This window comes from Monodelphis domestica, chromosome 3 (genome assembly GCF_027887165.1).
Source record: "Monodelphis domestica isolate mMonDom1 chromosome 3, mMonDom1.pri, whole genome shotgun sequence".
Classification (NCBI taxonomy): domain Eukaryota; kingdom Metazoa; phylum Chordata; class Mammalia; order Didelphimorphia; family Didelphidae; genus Monodelphis; species Monodelphis domestica.
In genome coordinates, this window is record NC_077229.1 from 15,755,970 (window position 1) to 15,772,057 (window position 16,088).

General features: G+C 45.8%; 1 protein-coding gene and 1 non-coding gene across 3 annotated transcripts in view; both read right to left on the reverse strand.

Annotated features, from left to right (window-relative positions):
- DGCR8 (DGCR8 microprocessor complex subunit) overlaps positions 1 to 12,526 on the reverse strand; it is a 39,250-nt gene extending 26,724 nt beyond the window's left edge. The window contains exons 1-3 of one of the 2 annotated variants that reach the window (XM_007490378.2): positions 12,236 to 12,526; positions 1,095 to 2,106; positions 414 to 573 (exon numbers count right to left, since the gene is read on the reverse strand). In XM_007490378.2, the coding sequence (XP_007490440.1) occupies positions 414 to 573; positions 1,095 to 1,817 (883 nt within the window). In that variant the 5' untranslated portion in view covers positions 1,818 to 2,106; positions 12,236 to 12,526. The remainder of the gene's footprint in view (positions 1 to 413; positions 574 to 1,094; positions 2,107 to 12,235) is intronic. The other variant, XM_007490379.2, reaches the window with a different exon arrangement.
- On the reverse strand, positions 1,649 to 1,709 carry MIR1306 (microRNA mir-1306). Its single transcript, NR_162895.1, has one exon. It is a non-coding gene; the product is annotated as a microRNA mir-1306 (primary transcript).
- Positions 12,527 to 16,088: the final 3,562 nt, after the last annotated feature.

Genomic DNA, 16,088 nt, shown 5'->3' on the forward strand with positions numbered 1-16,088 from the left:
CTTCTTCCAAGGCCTTTGTAGAAGGAGCTTCCAGCAGCTCCTCAAAGGTGGAGTTTACTCTCTCGAGTTAAGGTGGTAGATCACTTCAGGTCTATCTCTGCATTGTGGGACTTGACAGAAAAAGCAGTTGCAATGATACAATCTTGCTTTTCTGCCACAAGCCCTAAATAACAGGGCTCCTCTTGGCCTTGGATTTCCTCGTCTGCAAAGTGAGTTGGACTAGATGGGCGTAGAGGTTTCAGAATCTGTGATGGTCATTCCAACCTAGCTGGAACTTCATTTTAGAAATAAAAATATTCTTGGCCTATACATAATATAGTAAAAGCACACTAAAATCACAATCCCATCAGTATGTCTAATTATGGCCACTTGTGTATTCAGAAGACGTATTTGAAACTTCAGAAGCATCTTACTTTTAAGGACGGTCTTTATTTTGGTCATCATTGGCTGCACAGTTGTTTCTCCATCAGAGAGATGATCACTCTCTCCTCCATATTTTTCCTCAATTTTTCTCTTTTTGGGAGCACAAAGGCCCTCTTCTAGGAGTGCATCCACATCATTGTCAAAATCATCCTGAAAAACACTCTTATCAATCAGACACTCTATCCCAGAGCTACTGTGTCCTCAAGAACAGATACTATTGACTATTCCATTGGCGAATGTAACATCATTGATAAAAAGACCATGGGAAAATAAGAGGAAAAAAAGATGGATAGAGCTTTCAAATGTGGTTGCTGCATCTCCATTTAATAGTTCAAGATCATCTGAAAGACAAATTCAATGTAATCTTTCACTTCACACTCAAGCCCCAGGTCAATTAAACACACCACAAATGCAGAGTCCACAGGAGCACCTTCGGAAATGGTTATTTGTTTCAACTGGTCCAAAAAAGGAAAAATGATTAGTGACAATTTTTTTTCTGAGAGTTGAGAAAACTTAATCCTTCCTAATTCTCTCTTTACCAAAACAAAATCATTCCACCATGCAAGGTAGGAAAAGCTGACTTCTTTTGAAGTATTGGCTTCTAAGACACTGCAAGACTAAGAAGATTTTTTTCAGATTTCTCTAAGAGCCCAAAAAGTCATTGGACATACCTCATAGGAGAAATTCAAGGTGTCTTCATCCACTTTATCTCGTTGAGAAATTGCTTTAGCTGTGAACCCTCCTGTTTCTTCCTCTATTTCCATATTGTCAGTAAAATCTTCTAACTCATCCAGTACTGCATACTCCACTCTCTTTTCCTGATCAATCTCGTTTTCTTCATCCCTCTTGTCTACACTTTCACCCACTACTCCTACTATGTTCCCATGACTACCATCAAAAGGACACACATGGAAATCTCCTTTGACATCATTTATACTAAAAGCTGCCTCAGCCTTATCGTCTAGTTCAGCTCCAGTATAAAGAACCTTTCTGTCTTTGCTTTTGCAGCTTTCAGTGAAGCTGACACTAATCTTAACATCCTTAAGCAACCTAAGATCAGGGATGAATTTTCGAACTAACGGGGCATGGCGAGCTGTTCTTGGGCTTAGGTCACAGTTGTCTGGGTCTATGCAGAGGCGGCTTTTGTAGGGAGCAGATCCTTTGGTGAGGAGCTGGGGTCCGAAGTGGGCGTACATGTCCCCAGCAGGAGGGGTATCTGACTGTCCAGCACCACCAGAGCCAACGTCCATTACGTCTGCGTCACTGGACGTTTGCAGGGGAGGTGGTGGAGGCTCTTCGCTAGGAGGCAGTGGCGGGAGATAAAGGTGGTTCTCCACAATCAATTCTCTTGTCAACTCTTGTTGAAGAGGACCTATGCTTTCCAATGTCTCCATTATCTTAAATACTATTAAAACAACCACTTTAAAAGACCAAAAACTTAAGTTATATCAATCTATTCTCCTAACATGCAAAAATCCATCAAGTTAAATGTCTCGGGTTTTAGTCAATAGGCAACACCGATGACTTAGCTAAGCTGACTACATTGTTCTTTTCATTAATGTAGACAGCTTTTAGAATCACTGTCTCAATTATTGGAAATCACAATGCATTCAGCTTAAACAGCTGAAGACTTAAGTGGAGGGAGCAGCTCTTCAATCCATAAGTTCCTTTTCTTCTTTCAACCTGCAAAGAAATTGTTAAAAAAAAGAGGTCACATATTTGCTGAAATCTCTTTTTACTTAACAAAAGGATTCCATACAATCAACAACTGAAATGGGAACAATGTGGGTTTGCTGGTAACAATTACTTGTATTTTAACTTCTTCACCATCCAAGTCATTTTTAAAGGAACCAACAAAACAGCTTCATGTACACGGTTCTTTTCTGGGTATATGGACATGACATGCTCATAGCATTTGGTGCTAGTTTTAAGTTCAGAATTTTTTAAAAAACCATCCCCTTTTCTTTCTCCAGAACAAAGACTACAGCAAAGGTCAAAAGTTACAATTACTTTTTTTCTTACTCACAAGGCACAGAATTGATTTATACTAGGCTGGTTCTAGGACATCTTAGAATACTTTAGAGAAGGAAAGAGAAAACAAATCATTAAAACACTCCAGTAGTATAATGCAAATATTAGCAGAACAGTTTAAAAGTCATAATTCACATTTCCCTGAGATAACACAACAAAATAATTTGAGGTAAAATTCATTCTTTCCCGGTTAAGACAAATGTGGGGTTCGCTTTATTGACAAGCCCTCAGTTTTAAGTAATGCACACTGATAGGCTTATTAAGTCTTTCTTGACTCATCAAGATGCTAGTTACTAATCATATTCGAGGACTTAAAAATTTATACATGATAACTATTTTGCTCCTGAATATATAATGCCCAACCTGGCATTTAAACCAAATTACTTGTATTGCTATCTTAAACTATAACTCAATTGATCATTGTCTCTGGTACCAGACTGAAAGCTTCTTGAAGGAAGGAGACACATTGACCAAGTTGATTTTAATATAGGTCTCAAAATGAGCTCTCCTACAGAGGAAAATAGTCATACAGAAAAATAACCCCAGACCCACACCAAAAGGGCTCACTGGTTCCCAAATGATGGCCCTAGGGGATGGCCAGACATTCCCAGGGCTTTTGGGCCCAGGATCCCAAACTATCTCCAGCAGGGTATCCTCTACAGAAATAAGTTCAGAAGAGAAGTGAGTTTGAATTGTTTTGTTAATGCTGAGTAGGAGATGGCTACTGTCACTGTGAATTTTAAAATCTCCATCTTGGTCTAGCACCCAAAATTGTGCACACCTACACTACATGGGCATGTGCTAGTCAATGACAAATCAGAAATAACTAACTGCCCACCTGGGCTGTCCTAAGCCAAGCTTGAGCCACCATTGGCACGTGTGAGGCACAGGAAGTGACAGAGAGCAGCCTCTGGAATTCGCTCACTTCCTGTAGATAGGGCTAGACGGCAGTTTGTGTTAGAAGCTTGAAGAGAGAGGAGGCCCACAGACAGCTTCCCTTCAGATTGGTCATGTGAGTGAAGGACTGATTCCTTCCACGTTGGCCCTTTGGGCCTAAACTCCCTCTGCCTTGGTCAGAGGTTGAGTAGCCCCTTTCCCTTTTCTCCTCTCTCCTTCTCTCCCTCTCCTTTTCCCTACTCCCATTGTGATTAAACCTCCATAAACTCCATTCTGACTTGAGCATTTCATTTTAGGAATTTCATAAGTAAATTCCTTGGCGGCCATTGTTCAATATTATAATAATCTTAAAAGGTGAAATTTTCACCACAACATCACCCAGAAGGAAATATCCAATAGGCAAATGGGGATTTGGGACAGGAGATGAACTGGGGATGGGTATCCAAATCTAGGCCATTTGCAAAGAGATGACTGAACCATGCACAGGAGCTGCAGAGACCACCAAGCCAGAAATTATAAAAAGAAATAATCTAGGAGAGAGCTTTAAGGGACACTGGAGGTATGACAAGGATGCAGACTGAACAAAATGACAGGTGCCCTGTCTCATGAACACCTAGCAGGAACCAGAAAGAGTAGGCAGTCAAGAGAAGAATGTAGATGCAGAGGAAAAAAGCCAACCTATGTAAATCACAGGTTTTTCCAAGTTATAGATGGTCAAAAGATAAAACAAGAAATTCTCATGTGAAGAAATGCTCCAAATCATTACTGATTAAGAGAAAAACAAATTAAAACAATCCTAAGGTACCACCTCACACCTATCAGGTTAATAAGGAAGGAAAATGAAAATTATAAATGTTGGAGGGGATATGGAAAAATTTGGGGACATGAAAGCACTGTCAGTGAAACTGAACTGATACAACTATTCCAGAGAACAACATGGAACTATGCCCAAAGGACTGAAAACCGTTGACCCAGCAACAGCACTACTGGGGATGTATTCCAAAAAAGAGCAGAGTTAAAGGAAAAGGATCCAATTGTACAAAAATTCTAGAAGCTTTCTGTAATGGCAAAGAATTAGAAACTGGAGGGTGGGGTGTCCATCAGTTGTAGAATGGCCAAAAGTTGTAGTATATGTTTGTAATGGAATGCTATTGTGTCTCAGGACGAGTTCAGAATAACCTGGAAAAGACTTCTATGAACTGATGCAAAGTTAACAGAACCAGGAAACCAGGGTATGAAATAACAGAAATGATGGTCAACTATAAGAGCCTTAAAACTATTATCAGCGAAAACAAGGCCCCAAGGTAACCCAAGGAACTCATAAAAAAATACTCTCCCCACTGCTGAAGGAACTGTTGGAGTCTGCTGATCAAAGAATGCCAATCCTTCACTTTATTTCCTTCGTAAGATTTTCGTGGCATAAGCAATATGGAAATATGTATATTATACTACTTGTAGCCAGGGAAGGGGTGGAGATATGGATCATAAAATATCAGTAAACCACTGTCAAAAATTTCTTCTACATACAATTGAAAAGAAATAGAAAAGACATTACAGGTAACTTGTGGAAAAAGTAGTTACACTTAAGTGATAAGGTGGGAAGCCACAACACAGCAAAATGTTGGAAAGAGTGGAGGGAGTTTAGATAAAATGGATAGAACAGGAGATGTCAGGATAACTACAGTCTCATTAGCACCATATCTAATGAGCCAGAATAAACCATTCACAGAATGAGAACAGAGAAGCTGTAACACAATTGTGTGTACACAACTCAGCTCTACACTGATTATAGTGGCTGGGCCAGGCCAGGCTCCTAAAAAAAGAGGAACACAAGAACAATAGATTTCTCTTCACACAAGTGGAATTAGGGAATACAGGGTTTAGAGTCAGAGCATCTATAAAATTTAGAACTAAGAGACTTCAGAAATGGTCTAGCCTTTTATAACTTGGGAAACTGAGGTCCAAGAAGACTTGTTTAAAATCATGCAGGTTGGGGGCAGCTGGGTACATCAGTGGATTGAGAGCCAGAGGCAGGCCTAGAGATGGGAGGTCTGGGGTTCAAATCTGACCTCAGACACTTCCCAGCTGTGTGACCCTGGGCGAGTCACTTAACCCCCATTGCCTAGCCCTTACCACTCTTCTGCCTTGGAATATCAATACACATCAATACACAGTATTGATTCCAAGAGGGAAGGGAAGGGCTTAAATAAACAAATAAATGAATGAATAAAATCATGCAGGTTGTTCTAAGAACTAGGATTTAAAATTGGCCCTCTGACTCCAAAGCCAACAAATCCATTCCAACACACATTCTCAGTTCAGAAGCAACAATTCAGATTTAAAGAGCTCTCTCATCTTCCCCATTTTGGTCCCACTGCACTTGAAATCACCCTGGGACAGCCCTTCTTCCAATAACTTTAGGTCTCCATTCAGACTCTTCCTCTTCCAGGTCTTTATGTGTCATCCTCCCTCAGAAGACTAGAAGATTAAGAGACTGACCACTGCACTTAGCAAAGTGCATGGCATATAGGAAGTGCTCAATAAATGCTTTATTCATAAAAAAAAAAAAAATCTTGACTTCTTTAGGACTTTCCTCTGACACTGACAGGTCCTACCAACCTGGAGAGGGTTCAGATATAGACCAGAAAATAGCTGTTCTGCCTTATAAACTTTGTGGTTTTCATTTCAACAAAAATGTAATATTCAACAGACTCCTTATGCTGTGATCTGCAATCTGTGTGTGAGAAATTGAATGATTCTAAGCATTCTCAAGGTGCCTAGTGGAACTGTCCAAGTGGATGGATATCCCATAATCTTAAACTCCACACTCCTTGAAAAAGCCAACTAACTGGAATGACCTCTAGGAATTGGAGAGTGAAAGGAACAGAACCCAGAGAACAAGGTACACTGATACACTGTGGTACAATCAAATGTAATGGACTTCTCTATTAGCAGCAATACTATGAGCCAGGACAATTCTGAGGGACTCATAAAAACACTATCCACATTCAGAGGAAGAACTGTGGGAGCAGAAATGCAGAAGAAAAACATGATGACATGAGTCAATGGGGATATGATTGGGGATATACACTAAACAATCATACCAGTACAAATATTAATATGGAAATAGGTCTTGATCAAGGAAACGTGTAAAACCCAGTGGAACTACCAGTTGGCTACCATTTGGAAGGGGAGTGAGGAGGGGAGGGAAAGAACATGATCCATCTACATTAGATGTCTCCTTTTTTTTTCTCATCAATTCTCTATTCAATTCAACCCAAACTGTTCTCCAAAGTTGCTACACTGTCTCTAGGGTTTCCATGACACTATACTCTCCTGGTTCTCTTCTCACCTCTCTGGACTATTCTTCTGGTTTCCTTTGCTAATCTAGTCTCATCCTTAGAGCTGTGGGTATCCCTCCAAGACTCTGCCCTGGGCCCTATTTGTTTCTTTCTAGATTATCACTAGGGGACCTTATCAGGTTCTATGGATTGAATTATCATTTCTATTCTGGAAATTCTCAAATTGATTTGTTCAGCCCTAATCTACCTAACATCCAGATTGCTGCCTCTTGTATATTTCAAATCGGAAGTTCTACAAGACTCAAATGCAACAAGTCCTAAACTGAATTCATTCATCTTTCTTCTCAAAGTCTCCTCTCTTCCTACTTTCCCCACTCCTCAGAATAATGGTGCTTATAATCTAGGAGTCAGGTGTCACCCCTAATCTCTATTCCCTTCTTTCCTGATAGCACCACCATCCTGGTGCAGAACCTCATGGGGGTGGGGTGGAGGGAGTTTGGTCCTGCCTCCTACCAAGTCTCTTAACTATCTGATCCATCTTCTTCATTGGCTCCCTAACACCTCCACAATATCCCTATTTGGCTTTCAAAGTCCTTCATACAACCTTTCTGCCATTCCAGTCTTACAGTGTTTCTAGATCAAAGTCTAGTGACACTGGACTCCTTGCTGTTCTTCCCCATAAGATATCCCATCTCCAGCCTCGGCACATTTTCACTGATGGTCCTTCAAGCCTGATTTCCCCCCTCCTCACCTTCACCTCCTGGCTTCAAGTCCAACTAAAATCTCTTCTTCCTTGAGAAGTCTTTCCCAATTCCCTTTAACATACACAGTGGCTTCCCTATGGTGATTTTCTCCAATTTTTTCCTGTCTGTAGCTTGTCTCCAAATTTGTTTGCATCTTCTTTCCTCCATTAGATTGCTAGCTCCCTGAAGGAGAACAGAAACTGTCTTTGTACCTCCAGAACTTAGCAGTTTTGGGAAGGTTATAGGCATTTGATAAATCCTTACTGACCAACCACTTGTTTTACATGTCATTAAGCCAAAGTACCTAAAAAATGTAACCTTGATTACAGCCCATGTATTTAATGGGATTCAAAACAGGTGAGTTTCCAGGACAACTACTATTACCTCTATCTCCTGGATAAATTTCTTAACTAGGTGGCACAGGATATACCAGTGGGCCTGGAATCAGGAAGACCAAGAGTTCAAATCCAGCCACATTAGCTATGTGATTCAAGGCAATTCATTTAATCTATATGCCTCAGTCTCCTCCTTCTGTAAAATGGGGATTATAATACCACCTGAGAATCAAATGAAATCATATTTTTAAAAATTCAATAGGTGCTTTAAGAATGTTAGCTAATTGTTTTGTTTTCTTTTATGTGGCTTAGCTCAGTCACACTGAAGTCATTCCATTCTGTAATATGTCGCATATATTCTGCTTCTCAGGAAGTTTATTGATCTATGAATCTAGATTATTATTCTTTCCATGGGGACAAGATCTCTAGGTTCCCTGGGAGCAAAAAAAAAAACACATCAGTGAATGTAATAAATTTGATGAACATGACTAGATGTCTCACCTGGATTTCTTTGGACAATGATTTTGGCATAACCCTAAATGAAAAAGTGAGTTTAATCACAGTGAAAATTACACTTTTCCAGGCATTGGTCAAAATTACCTTTTTTCTAGCCATCAGTACTCCACTCTTTGTATTGTCTTTTCCACGAAAAACATTTTTCCCTTTGTAGCAATAGTTAGCAGTTATTAATACTGGTCTTCTTGCTGTTCTTCCAACCTATGCCATGGCTACATGGCAGAAGCATCAAAGCATAGCCCTCCTGGGTACCCAGACCCTAAGAAAGTTCTTTGTTGGTTTTCTGGGAATCGGGTTGTTTTGCAACAATGTCAGTTTTTAGCATTGCTTTTCATTTTTAACTGTGCTGAATGAACTATTCTGTTTCATTGTGGCTTTGAATGATTCTTGAAAAGCTTGCCTTTCCCATACTGTTACAATATCCCCTACAGTCATAAAAGCCATTGCTTAAAGGCTACAATTGGTGTTGTTTCCAGAGTAAAAGCCGCAGAATTAAAAGAGCAGGAGTGAAATGAAAAACATGTGTATGGCATGAATACTGATGGGGAACTAACTCAAAGTGGGAAACCAGCTCAATCTAGTTCCATCAGATCAAGCCCAGCCTTTCAGAGTCAATCTGGTGTCAGGAGAAGCATTGACAAGTTCAATGCAGACACAAACCGAAGCCATCAAAATGATTGCTTGTACTGAGTAATTAATTCCCAACCCACCTGAAGTATGCCCCCCCCCAACTTATCACCAGTTGAGCTATCAGGCAATGATTGCTTGCTTCCTCCCCCCAAATTCTGACTCTTTTAGAGTCTGCAATCTGCCAGCACACAGGGCTTTTCCAAGGGAGATGGGAATAAAGCAGGTGGGCTCTGAACTACCCGAATCCTCCTGCCTGGGCCACATGATAGATCTGTGAAAGCCCTGTCATCAGAACCAAAGTAAGATACTACAAAGCCCCTCCACAAAACATCCCACATTCACTTGCAAACATTCTTAGGTTGGTCTAAGAGAAACCCTTCCAAAGATTTTCCCATAGAGGAACAGATCACAGACTATCATCTCTAAGCTCAAACCTTTTACAAACCCAGTTTATTATGGCTGGGTTTCATCACTATAGATTTAGGAAAGACTAATATATCCTAAGCTCCACTACCTCCCAATGAGTAGGTATCTTTGTGGGAATGGCCAGAAAGGTCCTGGCTCATTCAGCCTTTCAGGGCCAATCCAAACCAAGCAGCAGCTTTAACACAGGTACCAAGAGACACAAGCTTCAAACCTATGGTCCTCTACCTAGGAGACTCTGAGAACTGCTTTGATGACTTTAAAATCAAGTTTAACTAGAGGCAGTCTTTTTTCCTGCCAGGCCAAATATTTCTAATTCTTTTGAATTGTCCTAAATGGTCTCTGCAGCAAGTCTTTCCCACAAACAGCTTTCATTCAAGGAGCTCAGACAAAAGGCTTAAGAGCTAGAATGATAAAAGATTAAGTGCTAAAACTAAAACTATTTCCTCATCTTATGTGCACATAGCAGAACCATACTGGAACTCTTATTAGACAAACCCAATATTATAAGCATTGGCCCTACGATTTAAGACATCAATACCTAAATATAATAGAAAGAACAGTGGATTTAACAATCAGGAGAGCTGGGTTCTAGTCCTAGATCTCTCCTGTCCTTTGTGGCCAAATTCCTCCAAAAGTAACAAGGCTCTCCACTTTTCTTTCCTCTCCCTCCCTCCTTAAGCTCCTACAACCCAGCTCCTGACTTTATCATTCCACTGAAACTCCTCTCTCCAAAGTTTCAAATAATCCTTTATTTGCCAAATCCCATAGGCAAACCTCATTCTCTTTGATCTCCCAGCAGCCTTTGGCACTATTCACCACATTCTCCTCTTTGATCCCTTTTCTCAGGTTTTTACAACACTCCTCTCTCCTGGTTTGCCTCCTCCCTCCCTTTCGGCCAGCTCCTTCTTGGTCCCCTTTTAGGGCTCTTCCTCCAGTTCATGCCCTCTGACTGTAGGTTTCCCCAAGGGCTCTGTCCTGGGCATTCTTGTTCGTCTCTGAATGGCTCACATTGATCTCTACCTACAGACTATTCTCAAACCCACCTCTCCTGCCCCAACCTCTCCAATCTCATCTCCAACTGAGGAGGGCAACACCATGTTCCCAGGTACTCAGGCTTCCAAACCTAGCCATCATCCCGGATTCCTCACTGTCTCTACTCCCATATATCCAATATGATGCCAAGGCCTGTAGGATTTCACCTCAGAACCATCTCTCCGACTCACTCCCTTCCCTCCTCTCACAATGATCCCAGCTGGGTGGACAGGCCTTCATCTCCTTACACCTGACCTGTCATAGCCTGCTGAGGGTCTGCCCACTCCCCACTCCAGTCCATCCTCCAAGCAGTTCTGACCACATCACTCCCTACTCAGTACACACCAGGGGCTCCAAATTGCCTCCAGAAGCAAACTCAAAATGCTCTATTTGGCATTCCAAGTCCCCAGTAAGCCAGCCCCTTCTACTTCTCAGTCTTCTTACCTGTTCCTCCCAATCCTACTCTTCCTGGCTGCCCCACAAAAAAAGCCCAGCATCTCTTGGCTCCAGACATTCTCTGGCCCTCCCCCAAGGCTCCCTTGGCCTCCTTTAAGTGCCACCAAACAACATCCCACCTTCCCTGGGAAAAGCCCATGAGAATCCCAGTGCTTTCCTCTGCTGTTTCCTGCCGGTGGCTTTTGTCTGTCCCTTCCGGTACCCCCAGTGCCTAGCACAGTGCCAGGTACAAGGCAGGAGTTTGTTCACTGTAGGACTGAATGACAGTCGAAGCTCTACCATCTCTACTGGCTAGAGAATCCTGGCAAGTCCATTTACATATACCTCAGGCTTTCTCCTCTCCAGTCTGGAGCTGATCTGGCACAACGGATTTCACAGGGCTGTTCTGGGGAAAGTGGGGAAATGTCTGCTACTTTTATTATCCAATCCACCATTTTACAGCTGAGGGCACTGAGGCCTGAGGGAGAGCCAAACAGAGGGCGCCAGGGCTGGGCTTCTGGGCAAGGGGGGAGAGCAGACCCGGGATTTCAAACCCTGCCCCAGGAGCAGGAGCAGGTTCCTGAGCTGGGGACAGAAACTGCGGAAAGGCCAATGGCAGCCCCGGACCTGGAGGAGCCACCAGGTGCGGAACAAAAGAGTGACAAGGACACAAGCACAAAGAGGGGTTAGGCTGGGTGGGAAGGGCCGGCCTCTCGGGGGCTCCCCGCGCCCCAAGAAAGTTAGACCTGGGAGAACTTCTCCATCTGCAGAACCAGAGTGGGAGGTGGGGGGCAAGGGGGGGGGTCGCTAAAGCCAGCTTGGGCTCCGATTCCGTTAGAGCTGAAGAAAGAGCAAGGCGGTTTCTGCTCCCCTCGCCTGTAAAGACACCCCCCCCCCCGGCAAATCCAGCCACCGAGGAGGGAGAGGGTCGGGGGGGGGGGGCGGCGCACAGCCCCCACCGAGATGAATGACACGGGGCCAGGGTGGGGCGAATTCGGGAAAAAATTTAAATCCGAATCCACTCCGGGGCTTGGATTCCGTCGGTCCTGGCACAGTTGGGGAAGGGATGGAGACTAGGGGGAGGAGGAATGGGACCAGGCGAAGGGGATTCAGAGGGGAAGGGAGGGAAACGGGAGCCGGAAGAGAAATGGGGGCCGAGCGCGAAGGGGTCTGGCCGGGGTGGGGGAAGGGCGGCTCCAAGGAAGGGGTAGGGTGAGAGGTTGGGGGCGCACAAAGGGAGCCCCCGAAGTCGGCGGTGCCTCCAGCGGAGCGCCCATGCATTGGCCCCGGCTCCGCAGTGGGGGAGGGGCGCAGGCCCGGGGTGCGGTCGCCCCTCCTCCTCGGAGCGCGCAGAACCCCCTCCCCCTCCCCGGCTCGACTCGCGCTCCCGCTCCCGCTCCCGCCCCTCCCCGTCCCGGCCTCTGGCTCGGGCTCCGCTCCGGCTCCCGTGGCTCCCGCCGCCCACCTGGGCATGAGCCGCTCCGTGCCCGCTGACGCCTCCGCCTCGCTCCTTCCGCACGTCAGCCTGTCCGTCAGTCAGCCCGTTCGTCTGTCTGCCCACCCGTCAGGGTGCGGGGGGCACGAGCAGTGCCACCGCCATCTTTAAACCGCCAGCCAGGCTGAGGCGGAGCGCGCTCAAGCCTCCGGGGAGACGCACCGGGCCCTAGAGCCTATCCCGCCAATCATAAGCCGGCGTCCCTCGTTGCCATCCCTCATTGGCTTCTTCGGAGATGTGGCAGGCTGCATAGCCAATGGAGATGTGGGGAAGCCGGGCGCGGGTTTGCTGCAGAGGGGGCGGGGCCGTGAACCGTTGAGGGGACTAGGAGGGAGAGGAGGACGCGTGGAGGAGATGGGGGATGGGAGGAGGAGATGGGAGAAAGGGAGGAAGAGAAGGGGCGGGGGAAAAGAAGGGAGAAAAGGCGAAGACAAAGAAGGCGAAGAATAAGTATGAAAAGAACTGAGAAGCTGCTTAGTAGGGGAGAGGAAGAGAAGACCGGTGGTAGGCATCTCAGGCAAGAGGACTTGAATTCAAATATTGGCTCAACATTTTCGGGGTGACCCTGGGCCTCAGTTTCCTCCACTGTAAAATGAGGGCGTTGGACTAGATGGCCTCTCCAAGGTCCGTTCTATCTCACAGTCGGTGGCTCTACCAATTCTGGTGGCCCCTGTCCGTCTTAGGGGCCAGCAGTGTGACCCTGGACAAGTTATTTAACCTGGCTGCCTCAGTTTCCTTAGCTGTAAAATGGGGATAATAACAACTACTTTGCAGAGTCCCTGCGAAGGAACCATATTTGTAGAACCCTTAGCACAGTGCCTGGTATATAGTAGGTGCCAATAAATGCTCATTCCTTTCCCCTCCTTGTTATCCCACCTGGAGGGGGGGGCGGGGATTGCCTGAGCCCAGAGAGATTTGGGATGCAATGGCTGTGCCTGAACTAAGCCCGGAATCAGGATGAGCACCCTTCCCCCAACTCCCTCCCCCCATTTGGTTACCTGAGAAGCTGGAACCAGATCGGAAACAGGAGTGGGGCCAGCCTGTGGGGAGCCACCTAGGACATGTGGGGAGTTCCCTGGCAGTGACCCAAGGGGTGGAGGGAGGAGAGAGGGAAGGAGCGACAGAAAGAAGGAACTGGAAAGGAGGAGAGACAGGGAGGAACGAAGGGGAGAGGTGTTTGAGAGAGAAGAGCAATCAGGAGAGGGGAGGGGGAAGGCTGGAAGGAAACTGGATGAGCATAGATTTAGGAGGAAAAGGAAGAGCAAGGATGGAAAGAGAGGGAGGAGAGAAAAGGGTGAGAAAGCTTGAGAAAGGGAGCAACTGGGTGGCTCAGTGGATTGAGAACCAAGCCTAGAGAAGGGAGGTCCTGGGATCAAATCTAGCCTCAGATGCTTCTCAGCTGTGTGACCCTGGGTGAGTCACTTAACCCCCATTGCCTAGCCATTACCACTCTGGCTCCAAGAGGGAAGGTGAGGGTTTAAAAAAAGAAAAAAAGCTTGAGAAGGAGGATAAGTGGAAGCAAGGGGGCAAAGGAGGAAGAGTTGCTGATGGCAGGGCTCCATCATAGGGAGAGCAGTTCATTTGTTTCTTTGAAGCCTTTACCTTCTGTCTTAACATCAGTTCTAGAGCGATAAGGGCTGGGCAATGGAGGGGAGAGGAGGACAGTATTAAATGACTTGCCCAGGGTCACACAGCTAGGAAGTATCTAAGGTCAGATTTGAACCCAGGACCTCCCAACTCCAGGCCTGTTGGCTCTTTCCACTGTATTCTCCAGCTGCCCCTAAGACCCCAAGTTCAAGCTTCACCTTTGTCATCTGGTAGCCAAATGCCCTTGGGTAAGTCTCTTGCCTTCCCTGGGCCTCAGTTTTCTAGGGTTCAGTTTCTGTGCCTCTACATGCATGGTGTCTCAGGTAACCCTTGCTTCCTCTCTAAGGATGGGCCTTACAGTGGTTAGCCTCCCTTAGCTAACATCAGTGTACTCTTCATCCCCATTTTGTAGATGGGGAAACTAAGGTCTACTGACACATGTTTTCTCCCCAGAGTACTCTATTTTGAATAGGAAAAGTCCCCTTTTTACGTCCCCTCCCATAGATCTCTCTTCCTCTTCTTCCTTGCATGCCACTTGCCTCTTCTTCCTCCTCCCTCCTCCTCTCTCTTCTACCCACCTTTTCTTCCCCCTCGAAGTTTCTCAAATTTCAAATGAACAAAGGCGCATGGCTAGCCGCAGCGCGGGGTCCCAGGGATCAGGGCAGAGGAGTCTGCCACACTTAGCTGCCCTGGCCTCGTTCTCTCTGGACTCCGGGGTAACCAGGCTCCACCAGCTGGGTTCTGTCCACTGTTAGGTGGACTTTGATAACTGGAGAAAAGAGGGGCAGCCAGGTGACTCAGTAAATAAAGAGCCACCTGGAGTTGGGAGGTCCTGGGTTCCAGTGTGGTCTCACTCTTCCTCCCATTGCCTAGCCCTTACCTCTCTTCAGCCTTGGAGCCAATGCATGGTATACAAGGTGAGAATTAACAAAAAAAGATACTCTAGAAAGTAAAGCCGGACCCTAGAAGGATCTCTGCAGTGAGGAGCTTTGGGGCTGCTCTCTCTTGGATCTGCTCCCCATTCTGCTTGGCTGCAGGATAACCAATTTTTTAAAACTGGGTGGTTTGGGGGGGGGGGGCAAAGCGACTCTGGAGGAACCTCCACCAGGTGGTAGCAGGGCTGTGATCTGAGGCAAACAGGATGAAGTGACTCACCCAAGGTCACTCCTCTAGCAAGGATCTGAGGCCAGATTTGAACTCGGGTAGAGGAGTCTTCCTGACTCCAGGCCCTATCCTTTGGGCACCACTACTATACCTTGATGTCCAGACAGATGAGTATGCTGAAGTCCAAAGTGATGCCCTGGCCCTCGGATTCCCCATTTCCACCACTCTGCTCTCGTACCCTGCCTCAATGGTCAATCTGGGCATTAAGAAAGGTCAGAGACGCAAATGGCTCCCTTGGCTTCTCGCTAATGGAGTCCTGACTTGGCCTTAACATCTCCGCTGGGCACTGACGGGTGATCTCCTGATCCAGCTGAAAGGAGGCAAATGAAAACACCTTGTTGGAGACCTTTGCCTGGGAATAGTGGCTGCTTTCTTCTCTTCCCCTCTTCTTCAGGCCACGTTTGAGGAAGGCCCTGGCTGGGCAGCCTCCACAATTTGGGGGAAATTTGTACCTTCCAAGACTTGTGGGTGGTGTGTGGAATCAAACATGGGAGAGACAATAGATCAGCAAACACTTATTAAGAGCTCTTGGGGCAGCTAGATGGCTCAGTGGATAGAGAACCAGGTCCTGGGTTCAAATTGGCCTTAGAAATTTCCTAGCTGTGTGACCCTGGACACCTCCATGGCTTAGCCCTTATCACTCTTCTGCCTTAGGGCCAATAATAGCATCAATTCTAAGACAGAAGGTTAAAAAAGCAGCTTTCTATGTGCCAGGGACCTCCTTAGGGGCTGGGCTCTACAAAGACAGGCAAAACACTCCTTGCCCTCCTGGAGTTTACATTCATTCATCAACAGCAGGGATGAAGCCCTTCCTACACACCAGGCACCATGCTAGACTGATGATGCAAAGACAAGACCAAGTGGTCCTTGCCAACAGGATCTGACACCATATAAAAGTAGGGACTATGTGAGCTTCCCAAGGGCACAGACTGGGTATTTTTCTTTGTATTCTCCAGAGCTTAGCACAGTGCCAGGCACACAGTGGGCACTTAATGAAAGTTGGCTCATTGAATACAGGGTAATGGTTATTTGGGGGGAAATGGGAAGACACTAGTAACTAGAGGAATCGGGA